This window comes from Notechis scutatus, chromosome Z, assembly GCF_049901735.1.
Source record: "Notechis scutatus isolate UNSWTSFEM ecotype Mainland chromosome Z, rNotScu1.2, whole genome shotgun sequence".
NCBI lineage: Eukaryota > Metazoa > Chordata > Lepidosauria > Squamata > Elapidae > Notechis > Notechis scutatus.
In genome coordinates, this window is record NC_142025.1 from 8,649,324 (window position 1) to 8,672,667 (window position 23,344).

General features: G+C 42.1%; 1 protein-coding gene across 1 annotated transcript in view; it reads left to right on the forward strand.

Annotated features, from left to right (window-relative positions):
- Window positions 1-23,344, forward strand: part of DPP6 (dipeptidyl peptidase like 6) — a 349,551-nt gene that overhangs the window by 237,806 nt on the left and 88,401 nt on the right. Inside the window, exons 6-7 of the mRNA XM_087945820.1 lie at window positions 10,421-10,473; window positions 19,872-19,953. Coding sequence (XP_087801946.1) covers window positions 10,421-10,473; window positions 19,872-19,953 — 135 coding nt within the window. The remainder of the gene's footprint in view (window positions 1-10,420; window positions 10,474-19,871; window positions 19,954-23,344) is intronic.

Below are 23,344 nucleotides of genomic sequence, written 5' to 3' on the forward strand. Positions count from 1 at the left end.
AAATCCTAATGGACCACCTGACTTGAAAAAAAAAACCATGTTCTTTTGCCCCTGGTGCTCCTGAGCTTTCAGAATCATTCATCAGCATAACATAGCTTACTAGAAACATGTTGAGATGGTTTTATAATGAGCAAGTATCCCAGTGAAAAGAACAAATTGAAATCATGTAGATATATACATAGGAAACAGTTGAAATTTAGCTAGGAAGTTCAGACATTTCTGCAGCTCCATAGGGGAAAAAAATAATTGGTATCAAATATCTGCTATCAGCATTGTAGGAAAAAAAATTATTTGCAGCAAGAAGTGGTAAGAGATAGTCTTACAGTTTGCCATTATCAAGAAGAGATGCTGAAACCAATAAAATGCCAAAGAAAGGGCTTATTTGAAAATCATTTGTACAGAAATAAAATTCATAGAAAGAAATTCAAATTACCCTATGGGAAAAAGTTTGTACAGAAGATTATAATGGATCCCCTAAACCAGGGGTTCCCAAACGTGGGCAGCTTTAAGACTTGTGGACTTCAGGAGTTGAAGTTCACAAGTCTTAAAGTTGCCAAGTTTGGAGACCTCTGCCCTAAACCTTTCCTTTACTTTAAACTGATTGGTTCAGACCATAATAAGGAAAGAATTGGACGGAATCCATAAGATGTTAAGCAGGGGTGGGATTTCGCACCTATTTGCTAGAACCGGTTGTTAACATTCTAAGCAGTTCGGAGAACCGGTTGTTAGAAGAAATTACTGTCCTAATCCTGTAAGGAAGGCAGGAAGGAAACATTCTGGTGTTGCTTACAGAAACTGCCTCTCTGTTAACCCTTATTACATTCTTGGCAGGACTAGACTTCCTGTCTCAGGAACTTCTCTGGAGTTTTTCCCCCCCTCCTTTGCTGGTACTTTGCTTGTGTGGAGTGACCATTTAAACTTACAATGGCACTGAAAAAAGGGAATTATGACCCTTTTTCACACGATTGTTGTAGTATCCTCACAGTCATGAGAGCCCAAGCAAGGAGATGCGTGCCTTGATGTGAGTGATATTGAGTTGGCCACACCCAGCCAATAACATGACCACCAAGCCACATCCACCCAATCACATGATCACCAAGCCACGCCCACTACCTAAGCCATGCCCACAGAACCGGTTGTTAAAAATTTTGAATCCCACCCCTGATGTTAAGTGACTATAATTTCCAATAGCAATTCCAGTGCCTCTTCACATTTAATTTTTCTCCCAGATGATCAGCTTCCTTATTTCAAGGTAAATGGAATGTGACAAGTATTTGGGTTCTCTTAATTTGACTTTTTAATCTACCCCGAAGTAACAGAAAAGGCCAGGTGGATTGTATGCTTGTGGGCCTGAATGATATATAATTAAAACATTTATTATCTCCTAGATTGGCAGCTTCAAATAAATGCTTTTGCATTATTATTATTATTATTATTATTATTATTATTATTATTATTATTATTATTATTATTATTATTATTAAGCAGCAAGGAATGTAAATCCTTTCATTCTCCACCATTCAGTCAGAACTGAAGAAGCTTCTTGGATGAGTAGCGAAACATCTTCAAGGAAAAACAAAGGCAGTCCAATCACTTTTTGAAAAAGCATCTTTGGGACATTTCATTTTATGATAGTTTATGAACATTTATGGCCTGCTTCTGCAGTGAATCTGGGCAAATAATAAAGCTAATTCAGAAGTAAATAAGTTCTAGTTCATTACTCAGTGTCATAACTGGGGTTTTCATTCCTAATCGATCCTTTCAGATTTTTTTTAAAAAAATGAAAATGAGTGCAAGTAAACAACACCTGTAACTATACAATGAAAATGAATTCTTCTAGTGGCGAATGGATGGACAGATAAGTAGTTTGAATAGTTGAAACCATAAGCCAGAACTAACACAAGCTTAATTATGACGCATGTTTCCATATTCTGAGGCAGTCTAAATAGGTTGAACTACAACCATTCACTGTAGGATCAGTGCTCTCTCTCTCTCTCCCCCTCCTTCCATCTCTCTTTCTCTCTCTCCCTTTCTCTCTCCATCCCACCCACCCTCCCTCTCTCCCTCCCACCCTCTCTCCCTCTCCCTCTCTCTCTCTCTCTGAATTTCATTCACCACTTCTAGAGAATGTGAAGTTGAGACTCAAGACTCCAAAAAACAAATATAATTACATCAGAGGCATCATATTGTAGGGCAAATTCATGCTTATGTATCAGGTTCATTTTCTTTTGAGAAATCCTTTTATACTCACTGATGATTACTTCTGAATAGTAACTGGTTTGTATTGTAATGGTCATTAACAACATAGACCTAGGTTTTATCTAACATTCCTGCTTCTAGATAGTTCCCAAATAATTAGTGTGGAACTCAGCGGACATAAATTTCTGAGGTATATTTGGAATTTTGCTAGCTGGGAACGGGAAATATTAATACATGACAACATGTGTCTTCTATGGGCTTCTGCGTAGGACTTATTGTATGTTGTTTAGTAAATGCATCAGGATGGCAATAAGCACACTACTTATAGCAACTTGATTGATTAACTTATCAAGTCAGACTTTTTTCAAGACAATCTGCCCCAGTCTGTCTTTCAGATTTTCCATCAATGAACTGTAACTGAGTCCATCCACCTAGTTGCTGGTCAGCCTATTCTCTTTTCCTCCTCCTTGTCCGACATCTCAACAGAGTTGGATTTTCACACAGGGTATCCAAAATACCATAACTTGAGGCTGGTCATTTGTACCCCAAGTGAGAATTCTTGAGCTGATTACTTCTGTGGCCCATTTGTTTTCTTGGTTAATCATAGTATCACACCAAAGCTCAAAAGCATCCATCAACCTTCCGTCCTTCTTCTTCAAAGTCCAACTTCCATACACATTAAAGGGTCATAGGGAAAACCATTGTCAGTGGGATTCTGATATTTCTGATATTCTGGTAGGCTTACACACATGATGGCTTTGTATGTCTTTTCCAAATAGCAACATAAGTCTCCTGTGCTGGGCAGGGGATTGGATTAGAAGACCTCCAAGGTTGCATCCATCCTTATTATTCCATGTTTCTAAATGAATCAGAGATGACTTCATGGCAGTGGGGTGATTATCTCATTCATGTGCTCCAACAGTGTTGGGTTGATGTAATTCAGAGGTGGTATTCAGCAGGTTCTGACCAGTTCTGGAGAGCTGGTAGCAGAAATTTTGAGTAGATCAGAGAACCGGCAAATACCACCTCTGACTGGCCCCGCCCCTATCTATTCTCTGCCTCCCAAGTCCCAGCTGATTGGCTGGGTCTTCTTTGGTTGCCCTGCACAGGAGAACAGAGCTGAGTGGGGTGGGGAGGGAATGGGGATTTTGCAGTATCCTTCCCCTGCCATGCATACCAAACCACACCACGTCCACCAAGCCACGCCCACAGAACCGGTAGTAAAAAAAATTGAATCCCACCACTGATGCAATTGTTTGATAAGTTCCCCTCCTTCTTTGTATATATCTGCAAAAACAAGAAGTGAATATAAAAATATAATAAATCTTTCCATCACCCTTTTACCTACACTTAGCTCATTTTATAACCATGGTTTGGAATTGTCGTATTTACTGTACCAGCGGATGATGCGTTCATTAGTTATCCATTTAGAGCACATGTAACTGGACACATTGACTTTATTTCTGCAATCTAGATAATTCAGTGGCCTTGTTAGCAGGAAATGTCAAGATTCTGTGCTGTGTCAATTAGAAGTGAGAGCGTTTCCATGACTACACCTTCTGACACAATCACACTCTAAAAGTGGTGGGCATGGACAGCGTTTTAATATCTCTTGCATAGAATTTATTTAAAGAAAACTACAAGTAGCCCTTGACATACAACAGTTCATTTAGTGATGAAGTTAAGAACGTCATTTTTTTTTAAAAAAGTCACATGATTATCTTTCACACTTAGTGTCACATGATTATTTTTCACATTTAGTGACCATTGCAGCATCCCCATGGTCATGTGACCCAAACATCAAATGCTTGGCAACTGACTCATATTTATGACGGTTGCAGTGTCACGCGATCAACTTTTGCGACCTTCTGACAAATCAATGGAGAAGCCAGATTCACTTTATAACTGTGTAACTAACTTAACAATGGCAGTGATTGTTTTGATAATGTTGGCAAGAAAGGTCATAAAAGGGCTGCAAAATTCACTTAATAACCATCTGGCTTAGCAACAGAAATCTTGTGGTCTTAAGTCGAGGATTACTAATTTGTTCCCTGCGTCCAAGACAGTGAATGACTTGTCTTGTTGGAGCAATGCTTCTCAACCTTGGCATCTTTAAGATGTGTGCATGCTTCATCTCCCAGAATTCTAGCTGGGGAATTCTGGGAGTTGAAATCCACACATCTTAAAATTGCCAAGGTTGAGAAACACAGTATTAGAAAGTGCCATAAACTACCGTGTTTCTCATATAATAAGGCTGGGTCTTATTTATTTATTTTTGAGCCCCGAAAAAATGGCTAGGCCGTCTTTTCGGGGATGACTTAATTGGGGGGAATTGCATCTTTGGGCGGGCGGCGACGGCTTGGATGTTGACCTCGGCGTTGGTAGGGCACTTCGTATCGGGGTCAACGCAGACAGCACCATATCCGGGTGTGCAACAAAAGCACTTCCTAACGGCAAGCCCCCCACCATTCCCCCCCATTTCGCATGTTTTAATATAGGCCTTAATTTGGGGGGAGGCTTAATTTCATTTCATGCCTATAAAACATGCTGGGACTTCCTATTGGGGGAGGCCGTATTGTTGGAGAAACAGGGTAGATAGATAGATAGATAGATAGATAGATAGATAGATAGATAGATAGATAGATAGATAGATAGATAGATGATAGATAGGTCCCCAATATATGCCCAAGGAGTCTCTTATCTCATCCAATTCTCGACGTCGAGCTGTCACAAATGGGTCCTGCCACTGCACCTCCTGAATCCTCACTCGAAGATCCACAGGTTCCTCGGTGGCCGCAAACCGCTCCAATGGAATCACCGTCTGGGGCAAGATTTTATCCTCCCTTCGGGTATAATCGGGCTTCCGAGATAGGGCGTTGGTGCATTGTTTCCCTCCACTCGGAACATAGGTCACCCAGAAATCAAATTGAGCAAAGAATAAGGACCATCTCACCTGATGCTGGTTCAATGTCCGAGCTGTACGTAGGTGTTCCAAATTGCCATGATCTGTCCGAACCTCAATTTGGTGACGAGCCCCCTCTAGGTGGTGCTGCCATGTCTCAAAAGTGACCTTAACCGCTAATCGCTCCTTGTCTCAAATCGTATAGTTGTGCTCTGGAGCGAACAACTTCCGGGAATAATAAGTGCACGGGAACAAGGAGCACTGCACCAACAGCCACATTGGAAGCATCTGTTTCCACCACAAATGGCTTGCCTGCATCAGGGTGTTTGAGGATAGGCTCAGAAGCAAAGGCGACTTTCAATGCCTCGAAAGCTGCCTGCTCCTCAGCACCCCAATGGAACTTCTCCCCCTTCTTGAGCAGATTAGAAAGGGGAGCAGTCAAGGCAGGAAAGCAGGGAATAAATGTGCGGTAGTAGTTCGCAAATCCCAACAGTCACTGCACATCCTTAACCCGCTGTGGAGGTTCCCACTCCTGCAACGATTTAATTTTTTCCGGGTCCATTTCCACCCCAGCAGGTGAAATACAATGTCCCAAGAAGTCAATCGTGGTTTGTGCAAACTGACACTTCTCACGTTTAGCAAACAGGTGGTTATCACGCAAACGTTGCAACACTAGCCGCACATGCTGCCAATGTTCCTGCAGGAAGTAAATCAAAATGTCATCTAAATAAATGACCACAAATTGATCCAACAAATCACGGAAAACATCGTGCATGAAATGCATGAACACAGCTGTGGCATTGGTTAATCCAAAAGGAATCACGGTATACTCAAAATGCCCGTACCTCATCCGGAAAGCTGTTTTCCACTCATCCCCTGCACAAATGCGAACCAGATTGTAGGCCCCACACAAATCCAACTTCATAAAGATCTTAGCTTGACGAAGCCACTCAATCAGTTCAGGGATGAGGGGAAGTGGGTACCGATTCCTCACTGTGATTGCATTCAACTTGCGGTAATCACAACACAAATGTAGCTCCCCAGATTTCTTTTTCACAAAAACCACCGGTGCAGCCAATGGGAAGGTCGAAGGCCAGATAAACCCTTTCCGGAGGTTCTTGTCAATAAAATCCCGCAATGTGGCCAACTCCGGTTCCGACAGAGAATATATCCGACCCACCGGCAATTTTGCATTGGGCAACAAGTCAATTGGACAGTCATATGCCTGATGCGGAGGCAACTGATCCGCCTCCTTCTCCCCAAACACATCAGCAAAGTCCACCAACTCCGCAGGTAGATCCAGGTCCACGGGTGTAGCCACACTCCCTGCACAGGAGCGCAAGCAATGGTCTGCACAGGAGTGCAAGCAATGGTTGGCACACTTCCTATCAAGGAACTGCACAGCTACAGACGACCAGACAATCTGTGGATCATGGGGCTGTAACCACTCCAAACCCAGCACCACCGGAAAATGGGGCACTGCAGCAACGTAAAACACAGTTTCCTCCACATGCTGCCCAATACACATGCAAAGGGGTCCCGAACGAAGGGGCTGACCATCAATCATCTCCACCATTACTGGTGGGGATACCTGTTGCTGAGGAATGAACCGCTGCTTGACAAAATGAGCATCCATGAAATTGGCTGTGGCCCCTGAGTCAACCAAAGCAGGGATCTCCACTGCTCCCGCACCAGGCACGAACATACTTGCTGGCAGCACAAGATGCTTCACCAATAGCGACTGTGGTGGAGATGTCGAAGATGTCAACGGTGGCGAGGGTGGCAAGATTGGTGAAGATGGTGGGCCTGTGGATTTTACACCCCGACCTGCAAACCCCCGTAGGCCGAGCGATGCTCGTTTCCCGCCACTGCAGGTGTCGCTGCTGTGGATGTCTTAACAGGACACTTGACCGCAAAATGGCCTCGATTGCCACAATAGAGGCATAAACCATCACAATGACATCTATTCTTTCCTACTTGAGTCAGGCGAGGGCAGCCAACCCCCAACTGCATGGATTCCTCCAAAGGCACTTCCACCAAGGGCGACGTCTTGCTGGAAACAGATACGGTCTCTGTCCATCGTTGCACCCATTGCTGCTGAAGTCTAGCATCGATACGAAGACACAAATGCATGAGCTCCTGAAGGGTGCAAGGGCATTCAGTGCACGCCAACTCATCCAGGAGCTCCGATGACAAACCTTCCTGGAACTGGTCTAATAGTGCTGCCTCATTCCATTATACATCTGAGCAACCACCTGAAAACTAGCAATATAATCCATGAGTGAGCCACGCCCCTGCTTCAACTCTCTCAAATGTCTGTTTGCTGTTTGGCTTCGAACAGGGTCCTCAAACATGGCCTGAAACTGACGGCAAAACTCGGCGTAATTGTCCAACACCTGGTTGGGCTGGGTCAGCAGAGGCGTCGCCCAACGTGCTGCAGAGCCTGACAACAAACTAATCAAAAACCCCACCTTATCCCAGTCAGTGGGAAAGTCCTCAGGCCGAAGGCTCATGTAAAGCTGGCACTGCCCCAAAAATGCTGGAAATTGGGCCAGCGAACCATCAAATTTATCTGGCACTGCCACTGGGCATTTTCGGCGTGGCCGGGCAGCTTGCATTTGTGCCACCTGTGCAGTCAAAAGAGCCACTTGCTGGGTTAACTGGGCAATCTCTGCTCTGAGCTGATCCATGGTCACCCCACAAAAAGCAAAAATAAGTTGAAGGGGTGGCTGAAGTCAAAATGTGATGACCCGTAGTCTCTCAAAATAACCCAAAACCCAAAACATATATTAAAGTCCGGTAAAGCCTTCAACTTAACTTCACTGTTTTATTAGGCACAGTTTAAAGTCACAAAAGTAAATAATGAGGCAAACAAAAAAAACCGCATTGATGAGAGTTCTGAAGCAAGCCAAGATAACTAATTATGAACTCCAGGAAAATAACCGAGAAAAGTCCATGGGAAGAATGCCAGCAAAGATAAACCTCTTTCAAGGTAAACACTAATTGACTTCAGCAAATTCTAACTGCGCAGTTGCAAGCTTATATACATAGCTCCCACCTGCAAGCCACGAGGAGGATCATGGTAATCTCCTCTTGAGTAGACCTCGCTTTTCCCTGATCCTCTCCTCCCTGCGTGACCTAGGATGGATAGAGGATGGGCCTGGATCCTCCTCTGACTGCTGAGCCAGCCTCTGCCTTTCCCGAGCCTCCTTCACCACCTCTGGAGCCACACTCCCACTCCCTGTTGGCTGCTCCTCCTCTACCTCAGAGTCAGACTCCACCAGGGGCATGACACTGGCCTTCTAAAGAGCAGTCAGGGTTGATCTCCTCTAGGAATGACCGGTTTGATTGCTTTGCAATCCAAGGGACTCGCAGGAATCTTCTCCAGCACCAAAGTTCAAAGGCTTCGATTCTTTGGCGCTCAGCCGTTCTTATGGTCCAACTTTCACAGCCATACATTGCAACTGGGAAAACCACAACCTTGACTATATGCACTTGTGTTGGCAGGGTGATGTCTCTGCTTTTGAGTATGCTGTCTAGATCTGCCATAGCTTTCCTCCCCAGGAGCAAGCGTCTTTTAATAACCTGCATAAAATTAAGAAAATACAGGTGTCATTAAAGTAACATTTTTTTAAAAAAATTAGAATATTCATGACTAATACAGGTTTGTCATGCATTACAGGGAGTCCTCAGCTTACAACCATTTGTTTAGTGACCATTCAAAGTTATAATGGCACTGGAAAAAATAATTATAACCGTTGCAACATCCCCATGAGATGATCAAAATTCGATGTTTGGCAACTGGCTTGTATTTACAACAGTGGCAGCATCTGTGGGTCATGTGACAGCCATTTGTGAGCTTCCAACAGCAAAGTCAACAACAGCTCTTAACAACTGCAGTGATTCACTTAACCATAACAAAAAACGTTTATAAAACTGGGTGCGATTCACTTAACAACTGGCTAGTTAGCAATGGAAATTCTTGTCCCCATTGTGGCTATACACTCTGTATTTTGAACTATGTGAATATCTGTTCTGAATCAAACCTGGTTCCCAGAGAGCAAACACGAGACAAATGTACCTTTTAATGTTTCATTTATGAATCCTGTTTCTTCACAGATAACAGGCTGCTTCCACTAATAAGGAAGACCCTTGCCAAGTTTTTGCAAGGCTGACCAGAACAACAGATAAAGTTCCTAAACAGTAAATCAAAGAGCCTCCAAACACCAACTCCACCAGGCTCAAGTATCAAATTTCTTCACCTTCTGCAAAGAATTGCAGTTTCTCAGCTGGCTTTTATCTTCCCAGGGAAGGACCTTCCCGCCTTACTCCCGAGTTGCCCATGCAGCTTCTCTTTCCTGGGCACAGGCTCCTCGGGGGCCTCTTCATCACTGCTGCCGGCCCCCACAGTCTCCAAAGGCAGCATTCCACTCCCTGATAGTCCTGGCCCCATCCCTGCATCACACGCAGGCCCCTCATCCGAGTCCTCGCTCTCCCAGACCTCAGCCGTCTGCACCTGCTTCCGGCGAACCACAACAATATTCTTTGAATATTATTATTTTAAATTATTTATTTTAATACAGTATGCTCCTTGTAACTATTCACTCTTCCTGAGGATTGCAGGGAGGAATAGCATCCTACGCTAGCGGCTATGTTTGGCAGCATTTTCTCTCCCTTCCCAAGCTAATATCATCTTCCTTTTAATTCCATCCTCACAAGATTTGCCAAAGTTTATTTCTCAGGTCAAAGATGCATGCATTGGTTTGCTATAAATTGTTATGCCTAAGAGTAAATAGAAAGCTCTAATCAAAAGTTCAGGTAGAAGCGCTGACACCATAAACTTTTGCTCAACAACAGGAAAAGGACATGGTGACTTTTCTTCTGGTGCTATCAAATTAATGCCTGGGTATATTTACAATGGATTAGAACTGTATTTTGGGCTATTTCTCTATTTGGCTTTAGTTATAATGCGAATGCTGCCTCTGGCAGACTGCAGTGTCCTCATTATTGGTTATTCCAAATTTAGTAATTGCTGGGAACTTTGTGCCCCAGTATCATCAAAGATACTGTCTCCGTGGCAATGAAATAAAGCCTCGGGATTCACCAAAGCACCTGACCAGGTGCAAAGACCTCACAGCAGCAGAAGGTAGATTGATTCTCTCTGCTCCAACAGAAGAAACTTTATTTTTATGTCTTTCCTTCCCCCCTTAATAAATGCAATTGAATCTGTGTTTTTTTACACTTGGTTTTATGCAACCATCCATGTCTTGTCATTACTAATTTCATTTTTTTAACTTCTCTCATTATTTCATTTTGCAGATTTACCGGTATTCATATACTGCTTTTTATGTCCTCAGAAAACTGCCTAATGGGTAAGTAATAGAATGAAGACTCCTCATTCCATGGGTGGCTGTTTGGCTTATATGGGATAATTGGGGAGGAAAGAGGGAACACTAGATATTGAGCACCCAGCAACTATTCCCAAACTATTCCCAAACTTAAGCAGAACTTATAATGAAACCATGAAGTTTCCCTTGAAATAGGGACAGAAAAAGTCAAGATGTTAGTTAGGATGCATTCCAGGGTCTTCAATTGTGTAACCATGGCCACCATTTTGATATCTTCTATAGAAATACAATTGCCTTCCCCAAAAAAGTTCCATTAGAGTTTAATAAGTAATGGATCATTATATAAATAATAACAAAGCATTCTGCTTCATTGGCCTTTGTTGTCACACATTCCATTTATAAATTAAGTCTTTCATTCATAAAGGAAAAGCAAGGGTTTTGCTTAGCTTATGTTATATGAATTCAGCCAGCATGGTTTGTGAACCACAAATAATGTCTTAGTATGCTTTGCAAACCCAACCAATCATGGCTTTTTCCGAAACCCGTGTTTAAACAAACTTAACTTAGGTTGATGCAAAAACCTAACTATTAAGTTAAGATGCAAAAGAGTCCACATTTGTCTCAGCGGGTATCTATGATTCAGTGTGGTCTCTAAGATTGTTGTGATAAACTTGGTGTCAGACCAGGCCTGATCTGTTTATGTGCAAACAAAGGGAAAGGAATGGCTTTTCATATAGGAAGTCAAATGGCTATTAAGAAGCTAATTCAATACAGATTCTATACCACAGTATTATTTTCCCCAGAATCAATCCAGAACAGATGACATTCTTTGGGGGAAATGGGTGACCCAGAGAATGCTTACTGGCCTAGATCATAGTGGGTGGACAGAAGCCCATGGAAACATGAGGTGCTGCAGAGCCCAGATCCTAAGGAATAAGGGTGCTGTAGTAGAGCCCAAATCCTAAGAAATAGGGCCCGGATTTTAAAACCCTAAGGGTTTTTAAAATGACAACCAATATTGTGATGGAATGAAGAGTAGAAGGGGATTCCCAGGACAGGAGAAGTCCATTCCAGAGGAGTACGAAACAATTCAGACCGAATATTATGTGTGAGAGAAAGAAGGGGAAGACAAACGCAACCTAATAGTTCACAGAGTACTTTGTAGAAGCAGACAGTAGAGTCTGTAGTTTGGCAAGATTCTGTCTATAGGTGTAAAACGATCATGAACTGAACTTGGACGAACTGCCACATTCCATTCTTGAGTTCTGACAAGCACTTTGACTGACATCCAGGAGATAATGGGCTCCACAAATAGAAATATTATGCAGGGATACTTAGTTATTCGTGTCACTATTCAGGACGGTAAATTCTGGACAACTTGAAGCATCCAAATGGTTTTTACAGTACTCCAAATAAGAGAAGACTCGCTACAGCATAGTCTTTGGAGTGGGTTTAAAAGGATACACTGTTTATTTCTGTGATGATACCATGATGCAAGTGACATGATTTTTGGCATACCCAAGATGCCCATGTCATTTTCAGGAAGATGGTCATCTTCTCAGGTCATCCCTGTCTTTGAAACAGCTTCCTCTCACCCCAAGATTATTCCCCCTCCCCAAAACTATTCCCCACTCCACCCCACGCTGATTTTTCAGAAAGCTGTTACAATTTGGCCATTCCTTTGGGAGTAGAACTACTCTGAGCAAGATTACACATGTCTATGCCCCCCCCACACACACACACACAATTATAGGTATGTTTGACTTTTTCTTTTAGGATGCGGTTCTTGGCTAAAATAAAAGCTTAAAATATACCTCTTCCAGAGTAAAATACATACAAGCACCTATGGCTCAACAGCCTCTTTTCAAATATGTGTTTCAGTTAAATTTAAAATATTGCAAACTGTTGCAGAAGTGGTGCAGAACATGCCATGCAAAGACATCCAGCTAAATGGTCTGACCCATCCATTAAGTGACTGTGGTTGAGAAGTCATTTCTCATTTTCTAGAATTGGATTGGCTTAGGTTATTTTATTAAAACTCAGTTGATTGTTGTCAGTGACCAGACTTGACGAGGAAAACCACTTCATAGGTATTGTTACTAAATCAAATGTTTGGTTTTTAATAATTCCCACTTTAGCATTATTCTTAGCAGCTATGTTACCGCCTGTAACGTTTTGCAATCTTAGGCCTTTGGAGGATCCACTGCACAATCATTATCCAGAACACCTTTTATTATTCTTATTTTTGCAACAAGGCCATCTCTTGAATGCCTCTGTTTTCATCAGCAGATGTTCAAATTAGAGGCTTATTGCCAGAACTGGAAATAAAACCTCTGAGCTTTCTGGAGTATGTCTCCATTCCCTTTTCTATCCTTTTCCTAAATCTGGGAGTGAAATTCAGGTTAAGCCAGAGCGCCACCTAGTGGTCTTTCTGAGATCCTCCTTTTCTTACAGAGTGAGCCATACAAATCAAATTAAAATTCTAGTGATGAGCTGCCCTGTTTTGATCAATGGGAAACCCTATTTTTCAAGCAGAAGAGGAATTGAATAAAACCCTGCATGGATCTGTTGGTGTCCATGATTCTTGGTGACCTGTGGCCATGATTTCTCATGGATTTTCTTCCAAGTGATTGCTTTTTTTGAGTTCTTGAATGCTCATCCTTAATGCCCTCAAAAATACTATGCATTCACCTTGTCTTCTATTAACCTCTTTTTCATTGGTCTCCAAAATCAGGATTTTTTTTTCTAATGGCTCTTGTCTTCTCATAATGGGTACAAAATATTTAAGCTTTGGCTTCCTTATCAGTGCTCCTATTGCACAGTTGGGTTTTAACCCAAAGGTGCTTTTTTTTTTCAAGAGGCAACTTGAATTTCTGATTTTTCTTTGAAGACGTCTGGAGACCTGAAGAAGCTTCTTGGATGAGAAGCGAAACATCTTCAAAGAAAAACCAGAAAGTCCAGCTGCCTCTTGAAAAAAAAAAAGCACCTTTGGATCCACCATGACCTGGAGGACAGAGAATCTCCACAGACACTTAGTTGGGTTTTAAGTCATCTCATAGCAGATGATCCATTCTAGTTTTCTCTAGCACCACAATTCATAATTATATTTAAGCAGACCTGTGGGCAAGGTTTGCTTCCTTGTATTGCCGTATGTAGAACCGTGCCTCATAAAAGTAATGTTAATGAACTATTGATGTCCTGTTATTTATAAACCCCAAATGATAAACAAAGTAAATCTAATTTACCTATGCAGGAATAAGCTGCCATAAAAGTAATCCTGGTATAAACTGGCACAACACTAATGCATTGAAACAGCTTAAAAGAGAGAGTACAACCAAGGGCGGATAATTAGCCATTAAATTCTGCAAAAAACAAAAGGATTTTCAATATTTTTGCAAAACCCCATCTCATCTGGACAGTTTTCCCAGGACTGTGACTTTAAGATAGGTTACCTTGTCACTGGACTTGTATGTTAAATCCTAACAAATGACATTAGGAGATGTTTCCAACAACCTGAAGCAAGATGACCAGTCTCCAGTTAATGTAATGCTTTAAAGCTGTGGCAAAAACAGAATAAATTGATCAGTCATCTGAAATTGAGGAGATGTTATAGGGGCAAGAAGTTCAAGAGGAGAATCTTTTATGCTTGCTCACTTTCCGTTGGAAGGACATCAAGGGAGTTTGGGTTTATTTACATTTACAATGTAATCTTCAACTTACAACCAAGCATTAGCAACCATTCAAAGTTATGGCCTACCTGCAAAAGGGAGTTAAGACCAGGAAGTTTCACTGGTTGCTTCCTCCTGCGGTTACGTGATAGGCATCAGCCACACAAGTGCATTTATGGAGACTTGCAACATTCCATGGTCATGTGAACAATGGTTTTGCCGAAAAACTGTGCCACCGCAAACAATGTGTTTGCTTAACGGCCACAGCATTTGTCTAATCACCGCTATGTTCACCTATGCTGCAAAAAAGGTCATAAAATCAAGGTGGTCACATGACTAACCCGATTTACAACCACATATGATCATAATGGGTGGGCTCCATTAGGGTGATATGTTGAGGATTACTTGAATACATTATTCCATATTTACAGAGAAATTCCATTCAAACAGTAATGCCCAGTGGCAGTCAGAACTCTGGTCAATGTCAGATTTCCTGAGAGTCCTTGATACATACTTGTTTTCTTGTTGTCTTCCCAAATTCACTCCATTTTCCCCCCTCTTTTGTCTGCAACACACAGCAGGCTATTCATCTGGTTTATACTTAGTTGCCTGCCAAACTTAGAAGGAGACCAAAGATGAATTGTCTTCTTTGATCTTTTCCTAATTTAGAGTGTCATCTAACCTGCTGCTGCCCAAAAATATGGTGTCATTCTGTCCGTCTCATGGCTAGGAATTGAAAGCAACGGAAAGGCAAGCAAGCTGTTACTGGCTGGCAAGCAACCATCTAGACCATGTGTTTCTTGGAGGCACATTGTACATGGTGTGTCTAAGAAGGAAGTGCGGACCATTTTGCCAAGCTATTTATTTGCACGTGTCTTGGGCATCTCGTCTTGCTTCACTAACCTTTTTGACTGTTATTGCAGAAGATGTACATTCCCAAGGGTGGTTCCTTGATCAAGATGGTAGCCACAGTGATACACAGAAAGTGCCATTTTATGTGTATCAGGTGCAGTAAATGAAAGATTAGGCCTTCAATTGCATCATACTGTATCTTAAGCATTATTAGGTGTAAAATTATTAGTATGTAAAGCAATGGTGGGATTCAAATTTTTTTTACTACCGGTTCTGTGGGCGTGGCTTGGTGGGCATGGCAGGGGAAGGATACTGTAAAATCTCCAGTCAGAAGTGGTATTTGCCGGTTCTCCGAACTACTCAAAATTTCCGCTACCGGTTCTCCAGAACTGGCCAGAACCTGCTGAATACCACCTCTGGTGTAAAGATGCCTCAGAGACAGTCCAACACGTAGTGTCAGTTATAAAATGCAGGCAGGAACAGCAATCACTAAGCAACACAACCCAATAGCTAGTTTTGTATTCAGGAAAGTCTTCATAGTACATGAACTAGAGACCCCATCCCAAATGAAACAAGCAAAATGTTAAAAAGTTATATTTATGTAGTTACTTACCAAGCACATCCAAATTGAAGTAACCAAAATATATTTACAACTTTTGAGCACCCTTAATGTTTGGAAACTGAAAGCTGAAAAATTTGACACAACATCGTCTTTCAAGGTAGAAGACTTCATAGAAAGTCATGAAGAATAAGGGGACGAAGATCCTGTGAGACTTCCAGATCCCTGTAGAACAGACAAGTTCTGGCCATTAAACCTGACATCGTGATAGTAGACAAAGACCAGAAGACTGTGGTGGTGATAGATGTAGCAGTGCCAAGTGACAGCAACATCAAGAAGAAGGAAGATGAATGTCAGCGTTCCAGAAAACCTCCACTCCAACGAATAACTCAGAGACAGACATCCTCTCAAAAGTTATTTTTTATTTGAGTAGTAAACTGGCACACCTGGGAAATTCAGAATCTGAAAGTCCTGGGTTTCCTTGCAAATAAGTGAAAAATCACAAATCCACCCCCTGCACCCATCCTTGTATCACATGCCCCCATCACCATCCATCCCAAATGGAGACGTCCTCTCAACCAGGTGCAGAAATAGCATGACCTTAGCTTAGAAGAAGAATGCTATTGTGTCTAACCACATATACTCCAAGAACTTCCCCCCTCCCATTCTCCCAGGCTCAGGAATGTGGCAGTGTAGAAGTATCTGGTGCTAATATGGCTTCCAAAGCTGACAATGAGAAGGTGGAAGAGGAGCAGGACTTGTATGGGGAACTGGAAAGAGTGTGGAAACTCAAGACCAAAGTGGTCCCAATGATGGTAGGAACACTCATGGCTGTGACTCCTAAGCTGGAAGAGGGACTCCAACAGATCTCAGGAACATCAGAGGTCTCTTTCCAGACAGTACAGTGGAAGGAACAGCTGAAATCATGCGCAGAACCCTCAAACTCCCAGGGCTTCTGGTAGAGGAGGCAAGATCAGCAACAGAGTGGTCAATGTCTGGAATACTCTACCTGACTCTGTGGTTTCTTCCCCAAACCCCAAAAACTTTAACCTTAGACTCTCTACTATTCACCTCACCCCTTTCCTAAGAGGTCTGTAGGGGGCGTGCATAAGCGCACCAATATGCCTAACGTCCCTGTCCTATTGTTTCTTTTATTTTTTTATTTTTCTTATAAGTATCCATGTATTCATAACTATGTTTTTACTTATACCTATTATCTTGTAAGCAATTGACAAAAATAAAAATAAAAATAAATAAAAGATTGAGGAAGACACAAAAGCATGAGAAGGGAGTGTGTCTGTTCGTCTGTCTGTCGCTACCACTGCTTATTAGGAGTTGAATTTGGTGTAGACAAAAGATTTAAAATCTTGGTAAGGAGTTGTGATTTAGTAAAATGATACTGTCCAAAATGGAGGCTAGTGATGAGTCCCAGTACAGGATGAAACTGGACATATAGTGCCTCCTAGTGGTCAATAGTAAATAAAAGAATTTATTTAAAAGAAGATACACATTCCTATTGTCTGTGAGGTCTTGAGGCCCTTAGTACAACCCTGGACAAAATTAATAATTTTAAACTCACTAGTCTGAGAGTTCAAGGGGGGAATGGGGGAGGCATATCTCAGTTTATGGCAGGAGTCTCCAACCTTGCCAACTTTAAGACTTGTGGACTTCACTCCCAGAATTCCTCAGCCAGCTTTGTGTTGAAGTCCACAAGTCTTAAAGTTGGCAAGGTTGGAGACCGCTGATCTATGGCATCTAATTCCTTAGCATTTTTTGTTTGTTTATTTGTTTGGATCTGGCTTGATCAACAGTTTCTAAGCTGAAATTGTGGTTGAGTTTTTGCCTGAGTCAGAATATTAAACAAAACTGCTATTTTAAAAAAAAACAGCAAGATAGTTCAAGATAAGTATATTCAAGCATTTTTCTACGTGCCTCGAACCTGACATTTTATTTTTTAAAAACCAGTATTAATGAGGGATGAATGGCGAGAAAAAAAGCCATTCCAGGTCATTATTCAGGAGCCTCTTTTCCTTAATGAGCTGTGATACTCTGCCCAGAAAAGAAATAGAAACAGACCCCCAAAATAGATCAGAGCTCGTGATGCCAAATTAGTCATCCAGTTTCTGCATACAATTATGAAATAGCCCATCCAAATGTCACTTCACAATATAACCCAGAAATTCCTTTTTTTTTTTTCCCCTTGCGCTATTTATTTCTTATTTTCTTTCTGGATAGTAAAAATATTACTGTTAGTTTAGAGCGGTGCTGCTGAACCTCAACAGCTTTAAGTGGCTGGATTCCAACTCCCAGAATTCCCCAGCCAACATTGCAAAATTGAAGAAGGGGAGTGAGGGACATCCTCTCCCCTTCCCACCGCCTTTAAACCTGGATGACATCCCTTTTTTGCATTTGAAAGTGAGCTTAGAATAGATCGCTTTGATACAGACCAGATATGAACCCAGTGCAACAAAACGGAGAGAACTAGAGCCACAAAGGACAAGTACAGGGGGTCTTTGTTTTACAACCATTTTGTTTAGTGACTGTTCAAAGTTACTACAGCACTAGGGGTGGAAAATGACTTGTGACCCAATCTGGGTTGGTCACCAGACCAGTGGTTTTTTTTTTCTTCTGAGTTTCTGGACTCATACTGGAGCCCAGCTTCAGATAACTTTTCTCTAGCAGAGTGTGGGCTTTGGGTATGTCTAGTTTAATGAAAAGAAGGACCAGGGGAGACATGATAGCAGCCTTCCAATATCTCAGGGGCTGCCCCAAAGAAGAGGGAGTCAAGCTATTCTCCAAAGCCCCTGAGGGCAGGACAAGAAGAAATAGATGAAAACTAATCAAGGAGAGAAACAGCCTAGAACTAAGGAGAAATTTTCTGACAGTGAGAACAATTAATCAGTGGAACAACTTGCCTCCAGAAGTCGTGAATGCTCCAACACTGGAAGTTTTTAAGAAGAGATTAGATAACCATTTGGCTGAAGTGGTGTAGGGTTTCCTGCCTAGGCAGGGGGTTGGACTAGAAGACCTCCAAGGTCCCTTCCAACTCTGTTATACTATTTTATGTTCTGGGTGTGCTATTTATATGATACCTGCTGTATGTGGCCTTTTAGATGCTGATTGGGGTGTTGACGTTGGTTATTAAGTCATTGGCTGTTGTTTGCTTCGGCTGCCAAGCCCTCCCCTCCTAAGTACTTGATAAGTTGGTAGTAGATCAGCACTCCTGTTGACTGAGGAGGGACCCATTCCAGGGGTGGGATTCTACCAGTTCTGCCTACCTCTGTAGAACGAAGTTGCTCTGAAGAGCAGCAAACAGAAAGCATACAGAGAACCGATTCTATGTTTGCTGCTGTTTTGGCCCACCTGCCCACCCGGGCTCTTATCTGACCTTTATTTCCTGCGTTTTCAACCGCAGCTGCTTTGGCGTGAAATAGCTGCTGTTGAAAAAGCAGTAAAAAAAAGGGCTTTTCCAACCACTGTGCACTTGCACGCAGCACTGCTCAGCTGTCCGGGCAGCTCAGCAAGTCGTAAATTGCACTCACGCGACTTACACATGCGCGCATGCAACGCAGAGCGACAGAACCGGTAGTTATATTATAACCGGTAGCTCTCCAAGCTAGATAAGGTCCATGCTCCTAATGACACCCTTGAAAGACAGGGTTTGCCAGGCCTTTGGCTGAATGTGAATGCAAGAAATTCACCTTCATTTAATAAAAAGGGGTTTTGCCAGGACAAAGAGTCTGCTTAGTGCTTTCTGGGGAAGCCTAGGCCAGAACATTGTGGATGCTCCATCACTGGAGGAGTTTAAGAAGAGACTGGGACAGCCACTTGTCTAGAATGATATAAGGTCTCCTGCCTTCCATTAGAATAACTCCGTGGAAAACTCATTCTTATTCAGCTAAACTATGGATAATTATCTTCAGATCAGAAAAACCTAGAAGCATTCACAGCTGATGCCCTAACCCTGATTATGCATGCACAGATATGGCCATGTGACCACTGAGAGATTTTGATGTTGTAATTTCATAACTGAGTTGTAAGTACTTTTAGGGTGGGGGCATCCGATGTAACTTCAACTGGACATAAGTCGAGGACTACTTGTACTTTATCTGACATTCTATGAAGGTTTGTCATGTGGAAATGATCGAAATGTTTTGCCTGCCTTCAATAGAAAATCCATGTTTCACCAGCCTACAGAAGAATAGCATGGCTCTATATAGCCTCCAATTTTATAAAGAGTAAAGACTACAGTGGTGAACTTGAATTTGTCACAGTAGATCCCATTAAGGACAGTAGAGGTGCAGGATCTTATTAAAATCTCCCAATGTTTTATTTGTTTACAGGGAGCCTCAGAATCTCTACCCTCCCGAGGTTAGCAATGCAAAACTCCAATATGCGGGATGGGGACCCAAAGGCCAGCAGCTGGTAAGAAACTGTTCACTATGACTTTTTGTCTTCTTCGCTGCCACAAACATGAATAAAAGGGATGCCGTATATGGCCTCTTGGCTTACTTCACTGATTTAACCATGCAGCCCCGTGGCTGATAGCTCAGGACTTAATTCAGCTCTGATAGCGCTTGCCCAATAGTAAGACCAATTTGCTTCTTGGTGACCTGAAGATTCATATGCTCAAAGCCAGCACAGCAGAAGAGGTGAGGGCCATAATTGAGAGGTAGGACGTGGTGGCTCAGTGGCTAAGACGCTGCGCTTGTCAATCAGAAAGGTAAGCCGTGTGGCGGTTCAAATTGCTAGCACCGCATAATGGAGTGAGTTCCTGTTACTTGTCCCAGCTTCTGCCAACCTAGCAGTTCAAAAGCATGTAGAAAAGCAAGTAGAAAAATAGGGACCACTTTGGTGGGAAGGTAGCAGTGTTCTGTGCTCTTTCAGCATTTAGTCATGCCAGCCACATGACCACGGAGACATCTCTTTGGACAGCACTGGCTCTTCGGCTTTGTAACAGAGGTGAGCACTGCCCCCTAGAGCCAGAAACGACTAGCACATACGTGCGAGGGGAGCCTTTACCTTTATCAACAGATTCCTCCCCAGCAGTTTAATGTGGGTGTTAGAAAGAAGCGAAGAGAGAAGATGGCCCTGAACCACATTTCACAAAGTAGATAAAGAGATTTCAACTTGTCAGTTCAGGTCATTCAGCCACTGAACTCAGAGAACATCCTAACCAGGAGATATTTCCTGATGGGCTTTCTCAACCACGAGGAGTTGGGAATTTTGCACATTTTAATTTTGTTCTTCTTAGGAATGAATTCATCACTAATTCTGCATCCACTTCAAAGAAACCTTTATTTTGACCTTGGGAAACCACTCTGCCAACGCATAGCAAAATCCTAACTCTTAATCATTTATGCCAACCACAAAACCATGTGCCCTCCATATCTGTAATGCAATAAAGAATAATCAATGAACCAGGGTGTATCATTTCACAAGAAGAAAATTTAATTTACAGTGATGCCCTACATAAACATCAGCGATATTATTAGGTTACCGAATACAAGATAATCCGTCTTGCAAAAGTTTAAAGCACAGAGTACATATTAAAGGCCACTTTGGTTAATAAATTCTGGGAACAATATAACAAGGCAGTTAGCATGCAAAGATACAGGTACTCCTCAACGTAGAACCTATGTAATGATGGTGCATAGTTAGAAAGGCAACAGAAAAAGTTATTTGCAATCTGTCCTTGAAGTTATGACCATGATCTCATCCCAACTGATCACAAATCAGGCTTGGCAACCAGCTCACATATACAACTAGTTGCAGCAACCTGCAGTCACACGATTGCAATTTTCAACTTTCCTAGCTGGTTTCCAACAAGCAGTGTTAGAATTAAGGAAGCCGGATTTGCTTAAGGACATGATAAACGTGACTATAAAATCAGGTCCCAATTACATCCATAAGTTGTAACTAGTTTAGAAGCCCAGGAACAATATTCTACACAGCCATAGAAAATACTAAAGCAGAATAAAATATCTGAAGACATTAAAAAGTGTTTTCTACTTCTATAAACAGCTAAAATGTGCAGTAGAGTTTGTGTATAATGCAAATTATTTCAAGATTTGTTGCCAATTCCTGGTAAGTTGTGTGTGTGAGAGAGTTATGATAAATAAAATAATAAATATGCAGAGGAGAGATTGTAGGGCTAAAAATCACTGGGTCCTCAGAGAAGCAGCAATATAATGATAATTTTTAAGGTTCCAAATGAGCTATTTTTTAATTCAGCATTCAGTCCGAGGAAGATTTTTTTGCTGAAGATCAGACAGCTCCACAACATTATTTTTGCTCCAAACATTGTCAGTTTTTGGGGTACTAAAGATATTATATGCAGAAAACCCTTCTGGGTTTTAAAGATTAATATGAGCTGCTGTTCCAAAAATTAAAATAAAACCTATCTTAGTTTTCATAGAAGCTTTAGAACTTGTTCACCATTAGAAAGAGATTTTTTGTCGTTGTTAGTTGAGAAATCGTGTCTGACCCTTGGCGACCTCATTGACAACATTCCTCCAAGCCTTCCTGTCCTGTACCATCCCCTGGAGTCCATTTAAGCTGACGCTGACAGCTTCAGTGACTCCATCCACCACCTCCTTCTCTGCCGTCCCCTTCTTCTTTTGCCCTCAATTGTTCCCAGTATTAGGCTCTTCTCCAGTGAGTCCTTCCTTCTCATTAGGTGGCCAAAGTCTTTGAGTTTAGAAAGAGATAGACTACCTCAAACAGGTTTAAAGTTTACGCAAAGTCACCATAAATCAGTGGTTAGAGCATGTTTTCAAATTCAGTCTCTGATAAGGTAGTCCTTAACTTAACAACCTTCTGTATAGTGACCAAAACAAAAATGGCACTAAAAAAGTGACTTACGATTGTTTTTCACACTTATGACTTATGACCATCACACATCCTCATGTGATCAACACCTGTACATTTGGCAACCCGCATATATTTTTGATGGTTGCAGCATCCCAGGGTCATGTAATCAATATTTGTGACCTTCCCAGCCAACTTCTGAAAAGCAAAGTCAATGGGGGAAATCAGATTTGCATAATTCACTTAACAATCGTTGTTATTTGTTTAACAATTGTGGCAAAAAAGGTCATAAAATCAATTAACTCATACAACAATCGCCTTGCTTAGCAAAAGAAATTCTGGCCCCAGTTGTGGTCATAAGTCGAGTACTAGCTGTATCATCAGTTAGGAAGTTGGTAGCAGATAATACTTTTATTTTAAGAGAGCCTGGATGTTTATCCTGTCTCTTGGCTGTCTTGTATCTGATCAAACAGGGTTGGAAACAACATACGCATTTTTCAAACTAGGGTGCTCCCTCCGTGACAATAGCTATCGGGGTGGGTGGGTGTTGGGTCTTTGCCTCTTCTGGCTCCTACAGGTAGCTGGACAGGTAGATATTTTCCTGGGTCTGAGGGATTCTTAATTGATTACTTGCAGAAGACTATCCTGCAGCCTTGAATGAGGTTGTGATACATCCCTTCCTTGAAAAATAGTTAAACAACTATTAACACCTAATCTCCCTTAGGGACGATTAGAGGGACACGGTGGCTCAGTGGCTAAGATGCTGAGTTTGTCGATCAGAAAGGTCAGCGGTTTGGCGGTTCGAATCCCTAGCGCCGCTTAATGGAGTGAGATCCCGTTACTTGTCCCAGCTTCTGCCAACCTAGCAGTTGTAAAAAAAATGCATGTAGAAAAATAGAGACCACTTTGGTTGGAAGGTAACAGAGTTCTGTGCGACTCTGGCGTTTAGTCATGCCAGCCACATGACCACGGGGATGTCTTCGAACAGCACTGGCTCTTTGGCTCT